A 16,419-nucleotide genomic window follows, 5' to 3' on the forward strand; every position below is an offset into this window, starting at 1 on the left:
TCTAATTCCGCTTCTGCTTCCATCTAAGTCCCATTCGCCTGCTGCTCAAGCACTGCACAAGCCCAGCCCAGCGTAGAACAAACGACCCAACACCTGCACTGCCTGAATCTGAATCATCACTCCTCATCACTATCGATGTACCTCGGTCCCTCTCCCACCCCAGCTGCAGGCGTCGGTGCGCATCAACTCCATACCCTCCACCTCCATAGCCACCACCAACACCACCACTCCCATAAGGCGCAGGTGTCATCCCCCCACCCACCCCGGGCGTCGGCGCAGCCTCAAACCTCGAATTAAGCAACGGTTCTGTATTTGCACCCCTTGCCGCTCCAGCAGTCGGCGTGGGCGCATTGCCGCCTCCAGCTTCCCAGCCCCTAGGCGTCGGCGCATCTTGAGCGAACCTCGGCGTCGGGGCACTAGCTGCCGGGGTCGGCGCCGCACCATACGGAGTCGGAAAGTCTTCATGGAGACGCGCACCGCCGGGTGTGNNNNGGGTGTGGGGGCATCGTAGGGTTTTCCTGGTGTTGGTGCGGAGAAAGTACTGGAGCCGCCGCCGCCGCCCCAGGCCGGGGTTCTCGAGCCAGATGTAGCGCCCTGGGCGGGTGTGCGGCCGCCGGAGGGGAAAGACTCGAAGCCGTCAGAGGTGGAGAAGCCGTGTTCGCCGCCGGCGTGAGGGGTACGGGCGCTGGAGGACCATGCGGGTGTTCTACCTCCTGCTCCTCCCCCACTTGAACCGCCGAAGCCTGTGGTCGTGCCTCCGTAGGAAGTCATGTTTCCAGCACCGCCGTAGGCTGTTTGAGATCCGGATTGAGGTTTCCAGGCTGGAGTTCTGCCACCATCGGCGCCACCGGAGGAGCTGGAATTGGGTGCCCATGCGGCTGTTCTGGCTGAGGCGCCCCAGGCGGGAGTCCGTCCACCGTCGCCGGCTCCCCTGGGTGTGCGACTTCCTCCGGACCAGTCGTTGGGGATTCTGGAGGTTGTGGTGCTGCCGCTGCTGTAGTTGGGACGGGATGAGCCAGAGGCTCGGGGACCTCCGAAACGTGACATGTCGATTGTTTGACCGGTTATTGGACTATCGGCGTGTTAGTAGGGAAATGGAAAGGGGTGGTAGGAGTACATACTCTTTCACAATCAGCTCGTCTTTGCTCACCGTGATGACCTTGGCCTTCGAGTGCATCTCAATGCGAGCTGTTGTTTCTGTGGTATTTTTCACAATTCCAAGCACGCCCTTGTATGGCCCCTTTCGGACACTCACAGTCTTGCCAATCATCCTGTCTCGACCAACAGACTTTGGTGGAGCCATTGGAGCATGAGCGCCATCTCCGTTTTTCGAGTGCATGGCCATATTGGTCTTCGCGTCTGCTGCAGTAGCCCGGCCACCTTTCGCAGCAACAGTGGTGACGTTGACACATCTCGCAACGAAGACGCCTGCATTTTCTGGCTGGGTGCGGTTGTGGACGAAGACAAATGCTCGGTGAATGTGGATGATGACTCCTGATTTGGACTCTCCGCCTGCTTCACGGACAATATCACCATATCTGATTTCGGATCCATTTCGATCAGTTGCAATAGCATCTTTTCTCTGCTCGATCTTGTTGGTGACTTGAGAAGGTAGCATTTGGCGGATTGATCCATTCTGGTCGAGGACACGCATTGATTCACGATCGACTTTGACAACGCATCCGACAGTTGCAGGACTATATCAGAGTTAGTTTTTCTCAAGTTACCATCTGAAGGAACGTACTCCATCTGTATAAGATCGTGAATGTCGTAATTTCCGAGCCGCCCATCACCAGTAGCATCGCCAGCTTCCCGTAAATCCTTGCTGAATACAGTAATTTCTTGCATCGACATATCGGTGAGAACTGTCACTCGATCGTCCTTGATCCGCAGAATCATGCCGACCTCGTCTCGATATCTGCTACCCCCAATGACCTGCACATGGTCGCCTTCTCTGAACCGTTTTCGCAACCCTTTCATGGGCACATCGACAACCTGACCAGCAAGTTCGCCTTCCTCGACTCTGATGGAGACGATGTTGCCGGCAACGGAGATTGTACGACCAGATATTCCTTTTTGCTCTCCGTCATAAACCTCCACGTGATCACCAGATTGATAGCTATTTTCCGCGGTATTGTTTTTCAGACTTTGTGCCAATGACTCAAGGTCCAGCCGTTCTGTGCCATCCTCGGCACCCTTGGTGAGCTTAGTCACCTCGTCCAGCTTGGGATTGACGTTTTGAGTGATGAGATGCTGAATTCTGAAATCCTTGATCAAGAATCCGTCCTCGTAGGTCTCATTCTTGTAATTCCAAGCTTTACCGGTCAACGCTCCGCCAGTGGAAGCCAAATACCTCTGATGGCGTTTCTTCGCCTCGTTCTCGTTGAATAGTCTTTGTGGTGGACGGGTTGCAACGGCATTAGTACCGACAGCATTCATGCGCTTCCTCTTCGCTAGAGGGTCGCCTTTCGCGTTGACACCCAGCATAGGGTTCTTGTCGTCTTCATCGATGCCATAGTTCAGACGAGGCACCAGTCTGACAGTGACCGAGAGGCCGTTGCTCTCAACGTCCTCGACCACACCAAGGTCACCGGTGTAAAGCCCTCTTTTGACCCTGACGTAGGCGCCGATCTGGAGCTCCTCAGTCTTGGTCACTCTCAGTAGGTCCGGCATCTCTTTGACGGATACCAAGTTGAGCTTGCTCCGCGGATAGACATTCATAATGCCGTCTAAGGCGTTTTCGATATGCGCATTTTGTACAGCTTCAACGTAGATGTACCCTGCCATCGGACCAGCACCACGCTCAAAAGCGGACAGAATCTGCATTGGCTGTTTTGTGTGTTGTCTCTCTTGCATCCTCTTCATGATGCTCATGATGACTTCTTTTTCTTTGCCGACTTTGCATTTCACACCCCAAATCCGGGGATCGTCCACACCAGGGAGCAACAACCTCTTAGGTACGACGACTGACTCTGTCAGGGCAGCTGCTGCCCTTCTGCCATAACGTTCCCGTAGAGCCTCAGCCTGCCTTTCTGCGTCCATCGAAGCTTCCATCTCGCGCCTGCGATCCAGCTCTCGATGTCGGCGATCATCGGTTTCTGTCCCCTCGGGTAAGGCAGCAAGATCGTCAGGATGTGTATCTGCGACAAAGCCATCGTTTCCTAGGTCGTCCTCGTCATCCTCGGCATCGTCATCTTCGTCGACTTCAGCCTCTTCCTCGAAGAATTGGTTCAACCCGCCTTTCCTCCTTCGCTTTCGTGGTCGGCCCTGGAGAGAGGTCAGACTAGGTCATTTGTCCGCGTAGCACGGCCAGACTCACAGTGACTGCTTCTTCGTCCTCGTCATCATCTTCATCTTCATCATCGTCATCCAGCCCTCCGTTCAGGTCCTCACCCTCACCCTCATCATCCTCACCATTGTCTCCGTCAATCTCGTCGTCGATGCCTTCATCAGCCTCATCATTCGGTCGCTTATTTCTCCTTTCTGGTGATATGCCCCGTCTTTTCACTGTGCTCTCATCTTCTGAATCGTTTCTAGGCCGCACACGTGGAGCTGAGTTTGATCGTGAAGGCTTGGAACCAGCATCACCGTCACCTTCGACACCTTCATTCTCATCGTCTGAGGCAGCAACAGGCTGAGGATTGAAGTCCTCATCTTCTTCCTCCGATTCGTCGAAAGTCTGGTTTGCGAAATTTGAAACGGCCATTGCTAACTGTTCAATGGGAGGGTGCGAAGAAGTGGAATATCAAGAATCAGAGAGGGGCTCACTCAGAGAGCTTGGGAAAGGGTGAATTAAAAGAAGTGGAGCCTTGAATTGGACCTTCCGACCCAAATATATGCTGCATGGTAGCCAGTGAAGGGGCAGCCAGAATGTTAGTTAGCTAAGTTAAGAGTGCGGAGTGAACATTTTTCCAAGCTGGTCTCTGTGGGCCGCCCTATCAACAACTGTGTAATTCTAACGGTCCTCAGCTTCGTTATGGTTTCTACATTCTCTCTCCTATATTGCTCCAATGGTGAGCCGTCTTCACGTGTCATACAGCTGTCATCAAGATCCTCAGACATGCGTACTTTTTATACTGGTCTCGGACATCAGACAAAAGAGCAGTGTCCACACATGAAAAGGATTAGCAGGCTAGGGATTGACAATCTTTGTAGACACAGCTCTCGGGATTGTATTTCGTCTTGCGTAACGCGACTCGTCTATGAATAGAACCTCTGCCTTCACATCTGCTAACAATAGACCATGGCTTCACTGACTGTAATCACTGCTTCATGGCACCTCTCCTACGAGGCCTTGACAATCCTGCAAACGAGGTCTGAGCCATCAACCGAATCTCCCTCTTTGACCTTCAAGTCATCGACTTTGCCGGAATGCGGAGCGCTAATGACCATTTCCTGAAAATCATTAGTACAAGTTGATCGTTGGATCGACAAAGGCAACTCACCATCTTCATTGCGCTCAATACAGCCACGGGATCGCCCTTCTTGACTTCCGTGCCCTGGTGGACTCTCACTTCCACTACAACACCGCTCATAGGAGCACCGATTTGGCTGCTGTCACCAGCATCGGCCTTGGGTCGGCTGGTGTTCTCCACTGAAGCCTTGTTGTCGTCGACAGAGACCTGCCTGACTTCACCGTTCACCTCGTAGAACACCTCTCGTTGGCCAGTCTGATCGGAAAGTGGCCCAATCGCAAGAAGCTTCAAAATTAGCACCTTACCCTTCTCCAGCTCCACGTGGAATTCTTCGCCGATTTCAGGTCTTGAGAGGAAGTACTTGGTCGGGAGGACCGACAGGTCGCCATATTTATTGATGAACTTGCGGTAGTCTTCGAAGACTTTGGGATACATGGCGTAGCTTGCCACATCACACTCGCTGGTCGAGCCGAATTTCTCTTTGATGTCTTTCTTGATCTTTTCGAGATCCATGGGCTCGAGGTAAAGGCCTGGTCGTTTGTCCATCTTTCTTCGATCTCGGAGTGCTTTGGAGCGAAGAGGCTCTGGAAAGCCTTTGTATGGTTGGCCCATCAGCCCTTCGAAGAATTCGAGCACTGAACCCGGGAAATCAAGCTCGCCAGCCTTCTCGATCACATCATCGTACGAAAGCTTATTAGAAACCATGAATTGGGCAAGATCGCCAACAACCTTCGATGTAGGCGTGACTTTGACAATGTCGCCAAGCAGGTCGTTTGCCTGCTCGTAAGCCTTTTTGGTCTCTGCCCATTGAGCGCCCAATCCAAGTTGGGATGCCTGGAAGATAAGATTGGTCAACTGACCACCAGGAATCTCATGCTCATAAACCTCTGGATCTGGACCAGTCAGGCCGGCCTCAAACGGTGAGTAGAGGAGTCGAAGCTGAGCCCAGTATGTGTCGAGAGCTCGTACATTGTGACCGTTAAGACCGGGATCGTACTCTGTCCCTTCGAGCGATGCGAGAATTGCACCAACACTCGGCTGGGAAGTCATGCCAGACATGCTGTCAGTCGCTGCGTCAACCGCATCAGCCCCAGCCTGAGCGCAGGCCACCATCGAGGCAACACCGGTACCAGCTGAGTCGTGCGTGTGAACGTGGATTGGCAAGTCAGGATACTTCTGTCTGATACTTCCAACGAGCAATTTCGCAGCCGTAGGCTTCAGAACACCAGCCATATCTTTGATGCCCAAACAATGTGTGCCGATCTTGACAATTTTTTCTACCAGATCCATGTAATACTCGAGGTTGTATTTCTTCTTCGGATTCATCATGTCGCCACTGTAGCAAATGGTGGCTTCAACGACACCCCCAGCCTTATGAACTGCTTTCATGCCAACTTCGAGTTGGTCGATGTCGTTCAGAGCGTCGAAGATTCGGAAAATGTCGACACCGTTTTTCTTGGCCTGTTCACAGAAATGGAAGATGGCGTTGTCAGGAAGAGATGAGTATGCAACGCCATTGGCTCCACGCAGCAACATTTGGAAAGGAATATTAGGGACAGCTTTTCGCATCTTCCGTAGACGATCCCAAGGATCTTCGTATAGAAAGCGCATGGCCACATCAAAGGTTGCTCCCCCCCAACATTCCAAACTGTATGCATTGCTGTAGGCATAGCTTGTTTCTCTGGCAATATTCAACAGGTCCACCGTTCGGACTCGAGTGGCAAGCAGAGATTGGTGAGCATCTCGCCAGGTCGTGTCCATAAGGAGGCAGCCCTTGTTGGCACGCACGGCTTTGGCAAATGCTTCAGGTCCTTCCTTGTCAATAATCTGTTTCCAGCCTTTGGTACAGGGAGATGAGATGTCAAGATCTTTTCCTTCGTCATCAACGAGCTTAGGCATGATGATGTCTCCTTTGAACTTTGGCTCGCCAATTTGGCCTTTAATGCTGCTCCCGTTGACAGCAAGATCACCAAGGTAAGCAAGAAGTTTCTGTGCACGATTCTGACTCCCAATGAGAGCAAAGAGCTCCGGCGTGTCATCAATGAAAGTTGTCCAGCAAGTACCTTCGATAAATGTAGGATGTGTCAGGAGCGAAGCCAGGAAAGGGATATTGGTCTTGACACCTCTAATACGAAACTCGACCAGAGCTCGAAGCATCTTTCTCCGAACGATCTCGTAGGTTGAGCCATGGCATGAGCATTTCACCAGCATAGAATCGTAGTGCGGCGTAATAACTGCCCCAGCAAATCCATTACCACCATCCAACCGAACGCCATTACCACCAGCAGAGCGGTAGACTTCTATCTTGCCCGTATCAGGTGAGAAGCCCTTAGCAGGGTCCTCTGTTGTGATACGGCATTGGATAGCAAACCCCCGAGTGGAGATGCGATCCTGAGTCAGACCCAGTTGCGCAAGTGATGCACCCGCAGCGATCTGGATCTGTGCCGCAACAATATCGATGCCGGTGATTTCTTCGGTGATGGTATGCTCTACCTGAATGCGAGGATTGATCTCGATAAAGTAGTAACGGTTCTGTTGGTCAACCAAAAACTCTGCAGTACCTGCATTCCGATAGTTGACCGAGCTGGCGAGCTTCACGGCATCTGCTAAGATAGCATCTCTTACCTCACGTGGTAGATCTTTGGCCGGAGCAAGCTCGACGACCTTCTGATGTCGTCTTTGGACACTGCAGTCACGTTCATACAGATGGACAACATTACCATGGTTATCTCCCAGCAACTGCACCTCAATATGCTTAGGCCTGTCGAGAAAGCGTTCCACGAAGACAGTCCCGTTGCCGAAGGCAGATTTGGCCTCCGAAGTGGCTCGTTCAAAGGAATCCCTAAGAGTCTCTTGCTCTCGGACAACTCTCATGCCGCGTCCACCACCACCAAAAGCCGCTTTGATGATGATCGGGAAGCCATACTCGTCAGTAAATGCCTTGACTTCCTCGAATCTCCCGACAGGTCCAGGTGTGCCGGGTACGACTGGAACTTCACATTTCATGGCCAGTGTTCTGGCTGAGACTTTGTCGCCAAGTGCTTCGATGGTTTGATAAGTAGGTCCAACGAAGATGAGTCCAGCCTCCTCGACTTTGCGTGCAAATTCTGAGTTCTCAGAGAGGAAACCGTAACCAGGATGAATCATTTGAACGCCATGCTCTTGTGCAATTTTGATGATCTCGTCTCCAGCGAGATAGGCCCCTACCGGAGTATATTGGCCCCGCTTGCCAATGACATAAGCTTCATCGGCTTTTTGCCGGTGCATGCCGAGACGGTCTTCATGACTATAGACGGCCACTGTTTGTAGGGAGAGTTCGTGGGCAGTTCTGAAGATTCGAATTGGGATCTCGCCTCGATTGGCAACCAAGATCTTCTTGAGTCGCATGATGGACGAATTAGCACGTAGGCGCTGATGAACAAGGTTTTGATGGCCATCTTGAACAACGTCTTCAACCGCGGTGTCAGCCATGTCAAGGACAGGTCGTGACAATTGAGGTGTTGTGGTGGATAAGCTGTTGGAGCTATCGGAGCTTATGTGGGGACAGTAATTGGGGGGCAGTTGCTTGCCAATTGAAAGCGGAGAGCTGCGAGCAAGCAAGTAACAGACTCGATCAAAGGGTGACAGAAAAAACGTAGGAGTATTGCAATAACAAGCGGCGGGCGACGGTTTCTATGAGGCAGCACAGCAGAGGGGGAGAGGGAGAGGGAGAATCTCAAACAGAAGCTGGCCTTGACCGAGCTGTGTTTAGAAAAAGGTTGGGGCCAAGTTGTCGGAGGGGCAGGAACTGCGGGCGCAGGGCACAGCAAGTACTCGTACCAACGGCAATAACCCCTAGCATCAATCCCGAACGCCAGGCAAGATTGACACCCACGCAGCAATAATTATGCGCGACGACGGACATGTAAATGGGCAGCCACAACCGATAAGTACAGTCAACGAGATCTGCTAGATTGAAAGCTTCTTTCTGGGGGATAGACGGGGCCTCATGCGGCGATCTGTTATCAATTGATAGCCTCATCTTGATTCTAGTTACTCATCACTTTGGTCCACACGGGCCTCATTCTTATCAGTTGTGACATGTTTTCCTGACTCACTGCATGTTGTCGAAATGAGCATGGAACCACAATCCACCGATCTATACTGATTTTACTCAAAGTCCGCCTCAGCAGCCTTGAATTCAATTATCTCTACGGAGTACTGTACCATGATGTGACCATCGTGCGGCGGATGGGCTTTAAAAAGAAAAGTCCTGACGGAGGACGTATCCACTATGATTTTCTGCACCACGGCCTCAATCTTTTGTCATGTTGCTCATCGGAATACGGCAATGCACGGCTGTGCATATCGTTATCGACCGCGATTGAAGATTACCAAAATAGTTCACAAAGCTGTTACAGAAGTGAAACAAATGTAAAATGAAGGCTTTGCCTGCACTACTCTACCATGAACAATGTGCTGTTCAAGGTGCAAATTCTTTCGATAAACTGATACTTACTCGAAGAGGAGGCAGTGCTCAATGTTTTCCTACCAACAGAAGAGCTATGGAGATCTTTTCTTGACTTGAGGACGCTTTATCTGCATTTGCATGATAAGTACCTGTACCAATTCTGAAGCCGACGATTGAGGAACTAAAACTCGGACACTATGCTTGCCGCCTTTGGCCTACTCCAATGGAGAGTGCTCATACTCCTACTGATCTTCCTCGGACTCGCTTGACTTCGTATCACAAGTAAGAGGGAGTATTCAAACCGAAGGGGTACATGGAGGTGTACTTTCTACTACTTAGCAGGAAGAAGCCCACTTTAAAAAATGGTAAGAGAGCCGCTAAAGTGCGCTTAGAGTTAGCCTAACCGTAAGATTGCTTAGAGTGTACCAGGCTATACAGCTAAGGCATCTGTAATCCAATGAGATTTCATCATTTACAACATTATTTGTCAAAAATATGGTCTTACTATGGTCAAAATATGCCTCTCTGATCATACTAATATGGTCCTCATTTGACAGAATAGTTGCCATTCCCACTAACGGCACTTAGCCCACATTTTTTATTACCCCTTCTCCTGGTAAGTAGTAGTACTAGTAGTACACCCACTCACAGCAGTGCTTGCCGAGCTTCGGTGCTTGGCGCTGCTAAGGCTGGAGTCGGAGCAATTCCGGCGTCCGCGCCGCTAACCGGGAGCACAGAGGACTCCCTAAACTCCTTTTCAGCGTGATCAAACACAAGGTCCAGGCACGGAGGCTTAGAAATGAGCAGTACAGTAATCCTGCATTGTTTCTGCTTTCGAGAGCAATCCAGCACCATTGCATGACGGAATGGATTCAAGACCTCTTCAGAGCAGAGCACCTCTGCATAAAATCTTGCACGAAAACTACATTGAGAATGACTTCGTTATGCAGCAGAACCTGTTTAACTACGGAGAACGACCAGGTCCAAGGCGAAAGATGGATCGGCCATCTACTGGACAGTAAACACGGAGCACATCTCAGCAAGCATAAAAGTTTCCTGCAATGGACTGCATCAAACTCAGTGAGCATTTCTTTGGTCAGAGGGAGAAAACCTTTTAGGCGCCAGTGCATTCTGAGTTTGTGAAGTGTCTGATATATTTCCGATTGGATTAGAGGGGCTCAGTATATGTGTGGCGGCAGTTCCACATTGCTAATTACCCTCATATATACGTTGGCCTTTCAAATCGGGCTGTTGGATCACATCGACTTTCCAGATATATCAGATCACAACAATCAACCTTCTTTTCAAGTCTTTGGAGATAAGGTCGCTTCTGTTGGCATGGATTCTAACACAGGGCGCTGCCTACTAATACGACCCTAGCTGTCGATCGTTTATTGCGAGGAGTAATGATAGACGCTTCGGAACGGAAAGAAAGAGAAAGTTTGCACGGCTCCTTGTTGTTACTTTGCGCTTCGTATGCAGAAGAATAACTGTGTTACGGTCGAAAAACCTCTTTTTTTTATTTGTCATTGTTGGAGCAATAGACTCAGTTGTATGAACAGGGCGTCAACGCTTGACGCTGTGAAACAGAACTCAACATGGTATGGACGAGATTTGTGATACCAGATCTGATGTCGTGCTACCCAAACCCCAGCTTATTAGAACGTGGTCCGCCCTTAGTGCTGTGCTTGTACACTCCTTCGAAAGCTTCCGAAGTCGCCTCTAGAGATCTGCCTACCAAGGTCTCGATCGCCGACCAACACATGAAATCACCATTTTTCAATATAGCAAATCACAGTTGTCTTTTGTATTCTTCAAATCATCTGGCTTCCTTTTCTGACGTCACCATCTCCTTCAATCCTCCTTCCTTCGCGCTCGCTAACCATTTACTTCCATAGCTAGGCTCTCTTTCGTCTAATATATATGCTAAGTAGCGTCTGCTTGTATACAAACTCAGCCTTACAATGATAACGTCCACGATAACGTCTTACCATCATCCTCTCTCAAAAACCCTTTCGGCACCAACTTCTATTCTAAGACCTAGGTACAGGGATGTGTTCCGTTTTGTTGTTGGAAGTTCCACTTGTCGGAACCCTGGCCAGCGTTCGATGCTCGGACCTATGCGGCACCTCGAAACTTCGTTGACAATATATATGCGAGAACTCTTCGATCCTTTTGAATTGATGGCCTTTGACATACCTCAGTTCCCATATTGGTTTCGTTATTCCCGGAGGTCCCTTAGCAAAATCAGTCGACAACACAGCCAGTGGTGCGCTCAACTTCAACACCTTTGTTCACGCTCTGCTGGACCTCACACCAATACTCCCTGCACCTAGCTCGCCGAATGTGATTGCGACAGCTACCATTGCTCAAGCACTTCGTGGCTAACTAGAGATTACTCATAACTCTTCCTACGCTTTCATCGGTCTTCAGTCGCTGCGATATGCCTGCGTCTATGCCGCTCAAGTCCAAGTCCCATAGCCCAGACCTACACCATCTAGGTTGGGGGCGTAAAGTATGACACCGGTGCCACTGTCATTCAGGAACTGATCTTCAACCCTGTCGCTGGTGTCAATTAATTTGGGTCTGCTTCCTTCCCCGAGTTCACTCGGGTGAAGCAACTTAACCTGCAGCTAATACAAGCTACCAGTGGGCAGGTCTTAGGGGTTCCGTTTCTTGACGACATTTCGTACGAGGCTTATCCGGTAGCTCAAGGGATATGCAATGCCAACCTCGCAAAAAGAAGGAAGCAACAAGTTTACGGCTTTTTTGATCAACAACAACTACGTCTGGCGAGAATATCATATCTGCAACAGTCATTCATTACCTGTGCATGGGGGCAAAGGTCGCGCTTTAGGACCGAAAAGATTGGTACCAAGAAGGAAGATCATCATCGGGGCTGATGGTATTTGCTAATGGATCATACCCTGGACAAGGTGATCTATATTACTCTTCTAAACCTTTCTTTCGTAACTGGTGTACTCATAAAGTGGTTGTTGGTGAACCAATTGATGCCCGAAAACTAGTTAGGAGACGTACTGACTGATAGCGGGCTGGCGATAATTATGACTAGTAGCAGGAGTACTCCGTACAAAAATACCTTTTCAAAGGTGGTGTACGCTAAGAGGATACTACTCACTACAGAGTACGTACTAGTGTTTTGGCTTCCAAACGTGGTTATCATCACGTGCAAAGGGCGATCGGGGGAAATTGGAGGACCCAGTGGTTGAAGTTCATTCAACTTGAAGTTCATCCAACTTGAAGTTCATCAACCATTTGATTTCCTTGGCATCGAGGAGTTCCAGCACCCTCTTTCCATTGACGCCTGTCTTCTAGAAGCGCAGAACTTGCAGATACCTTCTTTATCCTGAATTTTCATCTGATCTATCTGGTATAGTTAATACTAGATTAATCATGCTCGAATCTATCTTCTCTGTGCTGCGTGAAACCTGGAAAGATCGGAAGGCGCCCAATACATCAAATTATAATGGATGGCGAGATATGCTTCAGCGCAACTGGCATCTCGGTCTCACCAGCTTTGGAGGTCCTGCAGTTCACTTTCAGATCGTATGTCTGCGCCAACATTCAGATGTTTGGAGCCAGACATTGACATTTGCTGCGATTAACCAGTTCCGACGTCTGTTTGTGGAAAAGTACAAATGGATAGACGATCAAATGGTACGTATCACACGCGGCATATATGCTCCTCAATAAATATGAAGTTGAGTGTCTGACGCGTGGATGTGTACAGTATCAGGAGATCTTCGCGCTGTGTCAGGCCCTCCCAGGCCCAGGCAGCACTAAGATGATCTATTGTATCAATGTCATCCATGCAGGCTTCCTGCCAGGAATGGTATCTTTCTTCGTCTGGAGGTGAATTCAACCACATGTCACCAGTAAATATGGGCGTCGCGAAATCTGATTCAACTTTCTAGCTTGCCCGCTGCTATCGGAGCTTATGGTCTTGCTGTTGGCATCGCGCAGGTTAACGAGCGGCTACCTGACCCGGTCTATGCTTTACTGTCGGGTCTCAACGCAGCCACCGTCGGCATAATCGTTCTTGCTGGGGTTCAGCTTTCTCAAAAGGCTATCACAGACAAGCTAAGCAGGATCTTAGTATTCTTTGGCGCCGCGGCGGGCATGCTTTATAACTCACTTTGGTACTTTCCTGTCCTCATGGTGGTGGGTGGATGCTCCACAATTATCTGGGATCGTAGATGGCTTCAGAACCTTGTGAAGCGGTTCAGAACGGTGCGTCGGAGGGTACCAGCCACTGTGCAGGATGTTGAAGCAAGTGAGAGCGCAACAGAACTAAAGGAGACAACAACTGCCGAAACTTCAGAGCAGAGAAGAAAGACACCTTCAATCCGTTCTGGTGATAATACTGATAGTACTCCACAGAGCGCGTCGAACGAGGCTCAAGCTACTGGCAACGATGGATTGCAGCGACCTGAGGAACGAGAAAGAATCGTTCCTGATGCGTTACAGATGCGAGTCTTTTCTTGGAAACTTGGCGTCACCATAATTGCTTGCTTCTTCATCACCTTCATTGTCATTATGACTTTGCGTGGTGTTCTCTCAAATAGACCTCGCGGATTTAGCTTGTTCGCCAATATGTACCTCGCCGGTACCATTATATTCGGAGGAGGGCCTGTGGTTATTCCGCTACTAAGAGAGTTAGTACTCCTCCAGCGCAGTTTTCATCGCCCTGCAAAGAGGTCAGTCTGACAGGATCTTCCTTTCCTCTCTAGATATGTCGTTACCGAAGGCTGGGTCTCCCCCCGGGACTTCCTTCTTGGCCTTGCCATCATCCAAGCCTTTCCTGGACCGAACTTCAACTGTAAGTTCCGCATACATGCCCCTTGCTTCCCCCAATCTGGCATCACTCCCTTACTAAGCTACCCCCAAAGTCGCTGTCTACCTCGGTGCCCTCGCCGCCAAGGGAACCTCCCTCCCCCTCGCCGCCGGCGCCGTCATCGGCTTCATTGGCATCTTCACCCCTGGCCTCGTGCTACACACTGGCACCATGGGTGTATGGCGCACTCTCCGTGGCTACCGCTGGTTTACTTCCTGTCTGCGTGGGGTCAACGCAACAGCCGTCGGCCTCGTCTACACGGCTGTCTTCCGTCTCTGGCGCATTGGATACATTGATGGGGAGAACCAACAGGGAACCTCGCTGGAGACGGATCCGTGGTGGGTGGTTATCACCGCGACGAGCTTCGTGGGCGGGATGTGGTTCAAGTTGCAGGCTCCTGTGGCTATTCTACTTGGTGGGACGATGGGAATGGTTTGGTACGGGATTGTCAGGGCTTGAATCCGGCGGTTTGATTCTCGATTCGAATGTGGAGGTTCACAGTGAGAATGTTATAAGAAGCGTGGTAAGGTTGAGGATTCAGTTCATGGATACTAAGTTCTCGTGCTGATGACAGGAACTCAATCGAGTTATTCTCTGCTTTCCCACAACTCCAGGATGGTCTACTATCGATGTACATTATCGAAACGCTCTTTATTAAGCTCATTTCTGAGGGCGATTGCGATTTTCGACTACAACGTGAGCTGCCTCTATTGAGTTTATCGAAGTCTATTCACCGATCTATTTTCTTTACGAAGAGAAAATCAGGAAGCCACGTACGCCTTGCCCTCCCCCACCTTCCCCTGTGTAGCCAGTGTTTTCGCATCGAGCTGAATGTGTAGAGTCATAGCCGGGGTTGTGTCTGTCACCAAGCCACGTACACATCTTGCTGAGATTTTGCCCTCGTCCTCTAGAGTAAGTTCATAGATCGAGGCGCAGAGTGGTATCGACTAAGTCACCGACACAGCTTCTCTTGGAGGGCTTGAAGTGGAGGTGCAGCTGCGGCGCGCCAATGCTTACAAGGAGCTTCGGAGGGGCTTGTTGAATGAAGTTTCTGGCGTAGAAGCGTCACGATTTGTAGATAGGCGTTGGCACGCCCTGTCAGGGCTTGGAATAGCTTCGGCAGGCGCTGTGGATGAGAAGGTGGTTGGCATGAGGGTAGGAGCAGACTCCTTACGAGCCGCCTGAGTTGGTCACACGCTCGGCGCACCACTGCCCCGAGGTGCCGCATTCATCAGCGGCCTCTTACAGTAATGCATAAGAAAACAACCCAGATCTTTGGTGCAAAGGTGGCGATGAGTAGCACAGAGGGTCCTACAATCGACAGACCAATACACAAGCCTCGAATCTTTGATAAAGCTCTAGACAGGTGCTTGCATTTGACCGCAGCACAGAAGGCTGTGCATACCATGTACAACAATCGACCCTCGAGAAGACCTTCTGAACATGACCTCTGCGACATCTCCCGTGGGCAATTGACTACCCCAAAACATTCAATAGCCGCAACGCACTCGGTACCGCTGATCTCAGACTGGTCGCGATCAAGCATCGGCATCAATTTGGAGCTCTTCTGCAACCGCTGCATTCTTCCGCTTCATTCCCGTTCGTCGTCTACCGATCTTGATCGAATTGACTTCTTTGATACAAGCAGGACAATACGTTCTACTCTCCATGGTCCCACTTTTACTAATTCTCTTGCCCAAGCTTATGAACGTCCAGTCTTCGTCTTTCCACCGTGTAATCTTCAGGGATATTTTGGTGGTGTGATCGCCAGACCTCTCAGAAACATACTCTTCTTCCAAGTGACCGCCATTGATAGGGCGATATATGCGACAGATGAAACACATACGGTACTTCTCCGGCATCCAGCTCTGGAGCAGATTCAAAAAGGTAACGCGACGGGTGTCGTCTAGATATGCGCCTTTTTTCGACGGGAACGTTGCCTCTGCCTTCAAGCAATGGAGGGCAAGGTATTTCGAAGCCAAAGAGAGGCATGTTTTCCCCATAGGATCCGTATTCTTGACGATCTGAAGAAGGATTTCTGATGGCATTGAGAGGAGGCCTACTTTCGAAGGGCGCCCAGGCTGGAACGACCGTGCCAGCACAAGAGGGTCGACATTCTCTAAGGAACCATTCGGAGCGGGTTCCTGCTGTGGATACGCAAATCCCGTCGGGAAGTAGAAAGACTGGCTTTGATCGCAATCGCAGACGCGTACTTCGAGAAGATCTGAAAGGAAAGTCAATTATCATTCAGACAACGGAAGGAGTGAAACTGGCATACTTGCTTCGGAATCACAAGTTTTCTGTGGCGCTTGGGGACTGCTTGGGTTCTCTTCAACCTCTTTCGCTTGTTTCTAGGCTGCGAGATGTCAGCTGTGCCTTCAAGCTGGAAGCATATTTCTTGCCATCTTGAAACTTTGGATGTCCTCTACTGAGACGGTGATACTGAAGATGTCAAAGATAAAAGTGAGGAAAGAATGATGTTTCGTACGGGAGATAAAGTGAAGGTTTGCTGAAGCTGATGATGTTGTGTCTGGGTGAGTTGATCCCTATTAGTAGACTTCAGTGAATACAACATGTCGGTGCCCTCCATAGTAGTAAGTGGATCTTACCTAGGTTTCTGCCTTGATTCTACATTCAAGTCAGCTGGCCGGGAAGCTGGACTCACATAATAAGGTATTCCCTCAATCCGATCGACCCCC

General features: G+C 50.1%; 4 protein-coding genes across 4 annotated transcripts; 1 reads left to right on the forward strand and 3 right to left on the reverse strand.

The window, feature by feature from the left end:
* Position 1: 1 nt before the first annotated feature.
* On the reverse strand, positions 2 to 3,706 carry EPUS_01339 (uncharacterized protein; the record flags this gene model as incomplete). The annotated part of the gene is made up of 5 exons (XM_007788632.1): positions 2 to 420; positions 543 to 1,072; positions 1,122 to 1,697; positions 1,745 to 3,267; positions 3,320 to 3,706. The coding sequence occupies 5 exons, from the start codon at positions 3,704 to 3,706 to the stop codon at positions 2 to 4; spliced, it is 3,435 nt and encodes a 1,144-aa protein (XP_007786822.1).
* Positions 3,707 to 4,284: 578 nt separating this feature from the next.
* On the reverse strand, positions 4,285 to 7,886 carry EPUS_01340 (Pyruvate carboxylase; the record flags this gene model as incomplete). Its single annotated transcript, XM_007788633.1, has 2 exons — positions 4,285 to 4,395; positions 4,446 to 7,886. 2 exons carry the CDS (start codon positions 7,884 to 7,886, stop codon positions 4,285 to 4,287), a joined length of 3,552 nt encoding a protein of 1,183 aa, XP_007786823.1.
* A 4,393-nt stretch (positions 7,887 to 12,279) lies between these two features.
* Positions 12,280 to 14,179, forward strand: EPUS_01341 (uncharacterized protein; the record flags this gene model as incomplete). Its single annotated transcript, XM_007788634.1, has 6 exons — positions 12,280 to 12,432; positions 12,496 to 12,543; positions 12,617 to 12,738; positions 12,801 to 13,541; positions 13,617 to 13,705; positions 13,764 to 14,179. 6 exons carry the CDS (start codon positions 12,280 to 12,282, stop codon positions 14,177 to 14,179), a joined length of 1,569 nt encoding a protein of 522 aa, XP_007786824.1.
* Positions 14,180 to 15,258: 1,079 nt separating this feature from the next.
* EPUS_01342 (uncharacterized protein) lies at positions 15,259 to 16,310 on the reverse strand (the record flags this gene model as incomplete). The annotated part of the gene is made up of 3 exons (XM_007788635.1): positions 15,259 to 15,944; positions 15,999 to 16,071; positions 16,209 to 16,310. 3 exons carry the CDS (start codon positions 16,308 to 16,310, stop codon positions 15,259 to 15,261), a joined length of 861 nt encoding a protein of 286 aa, XP_007786825.1.
* Between the last annotated feature and the right edge of the window lie 109 nt (positions 16,311 to 16,419).

This window comes from Endocarpon pusillum (genome assembly GCF_000464535.1).
Source record: "Endocarpon pusillum Z07020 unplaced genomic scaffold C720987, whole genome shotgun sequence".
NCBI lineage: Eukaryota > Fungi > Ascomycota > Eurotiomycetes > Verrucariales > Verrucariaceae > Endocarpon > Endocarpon pusillum.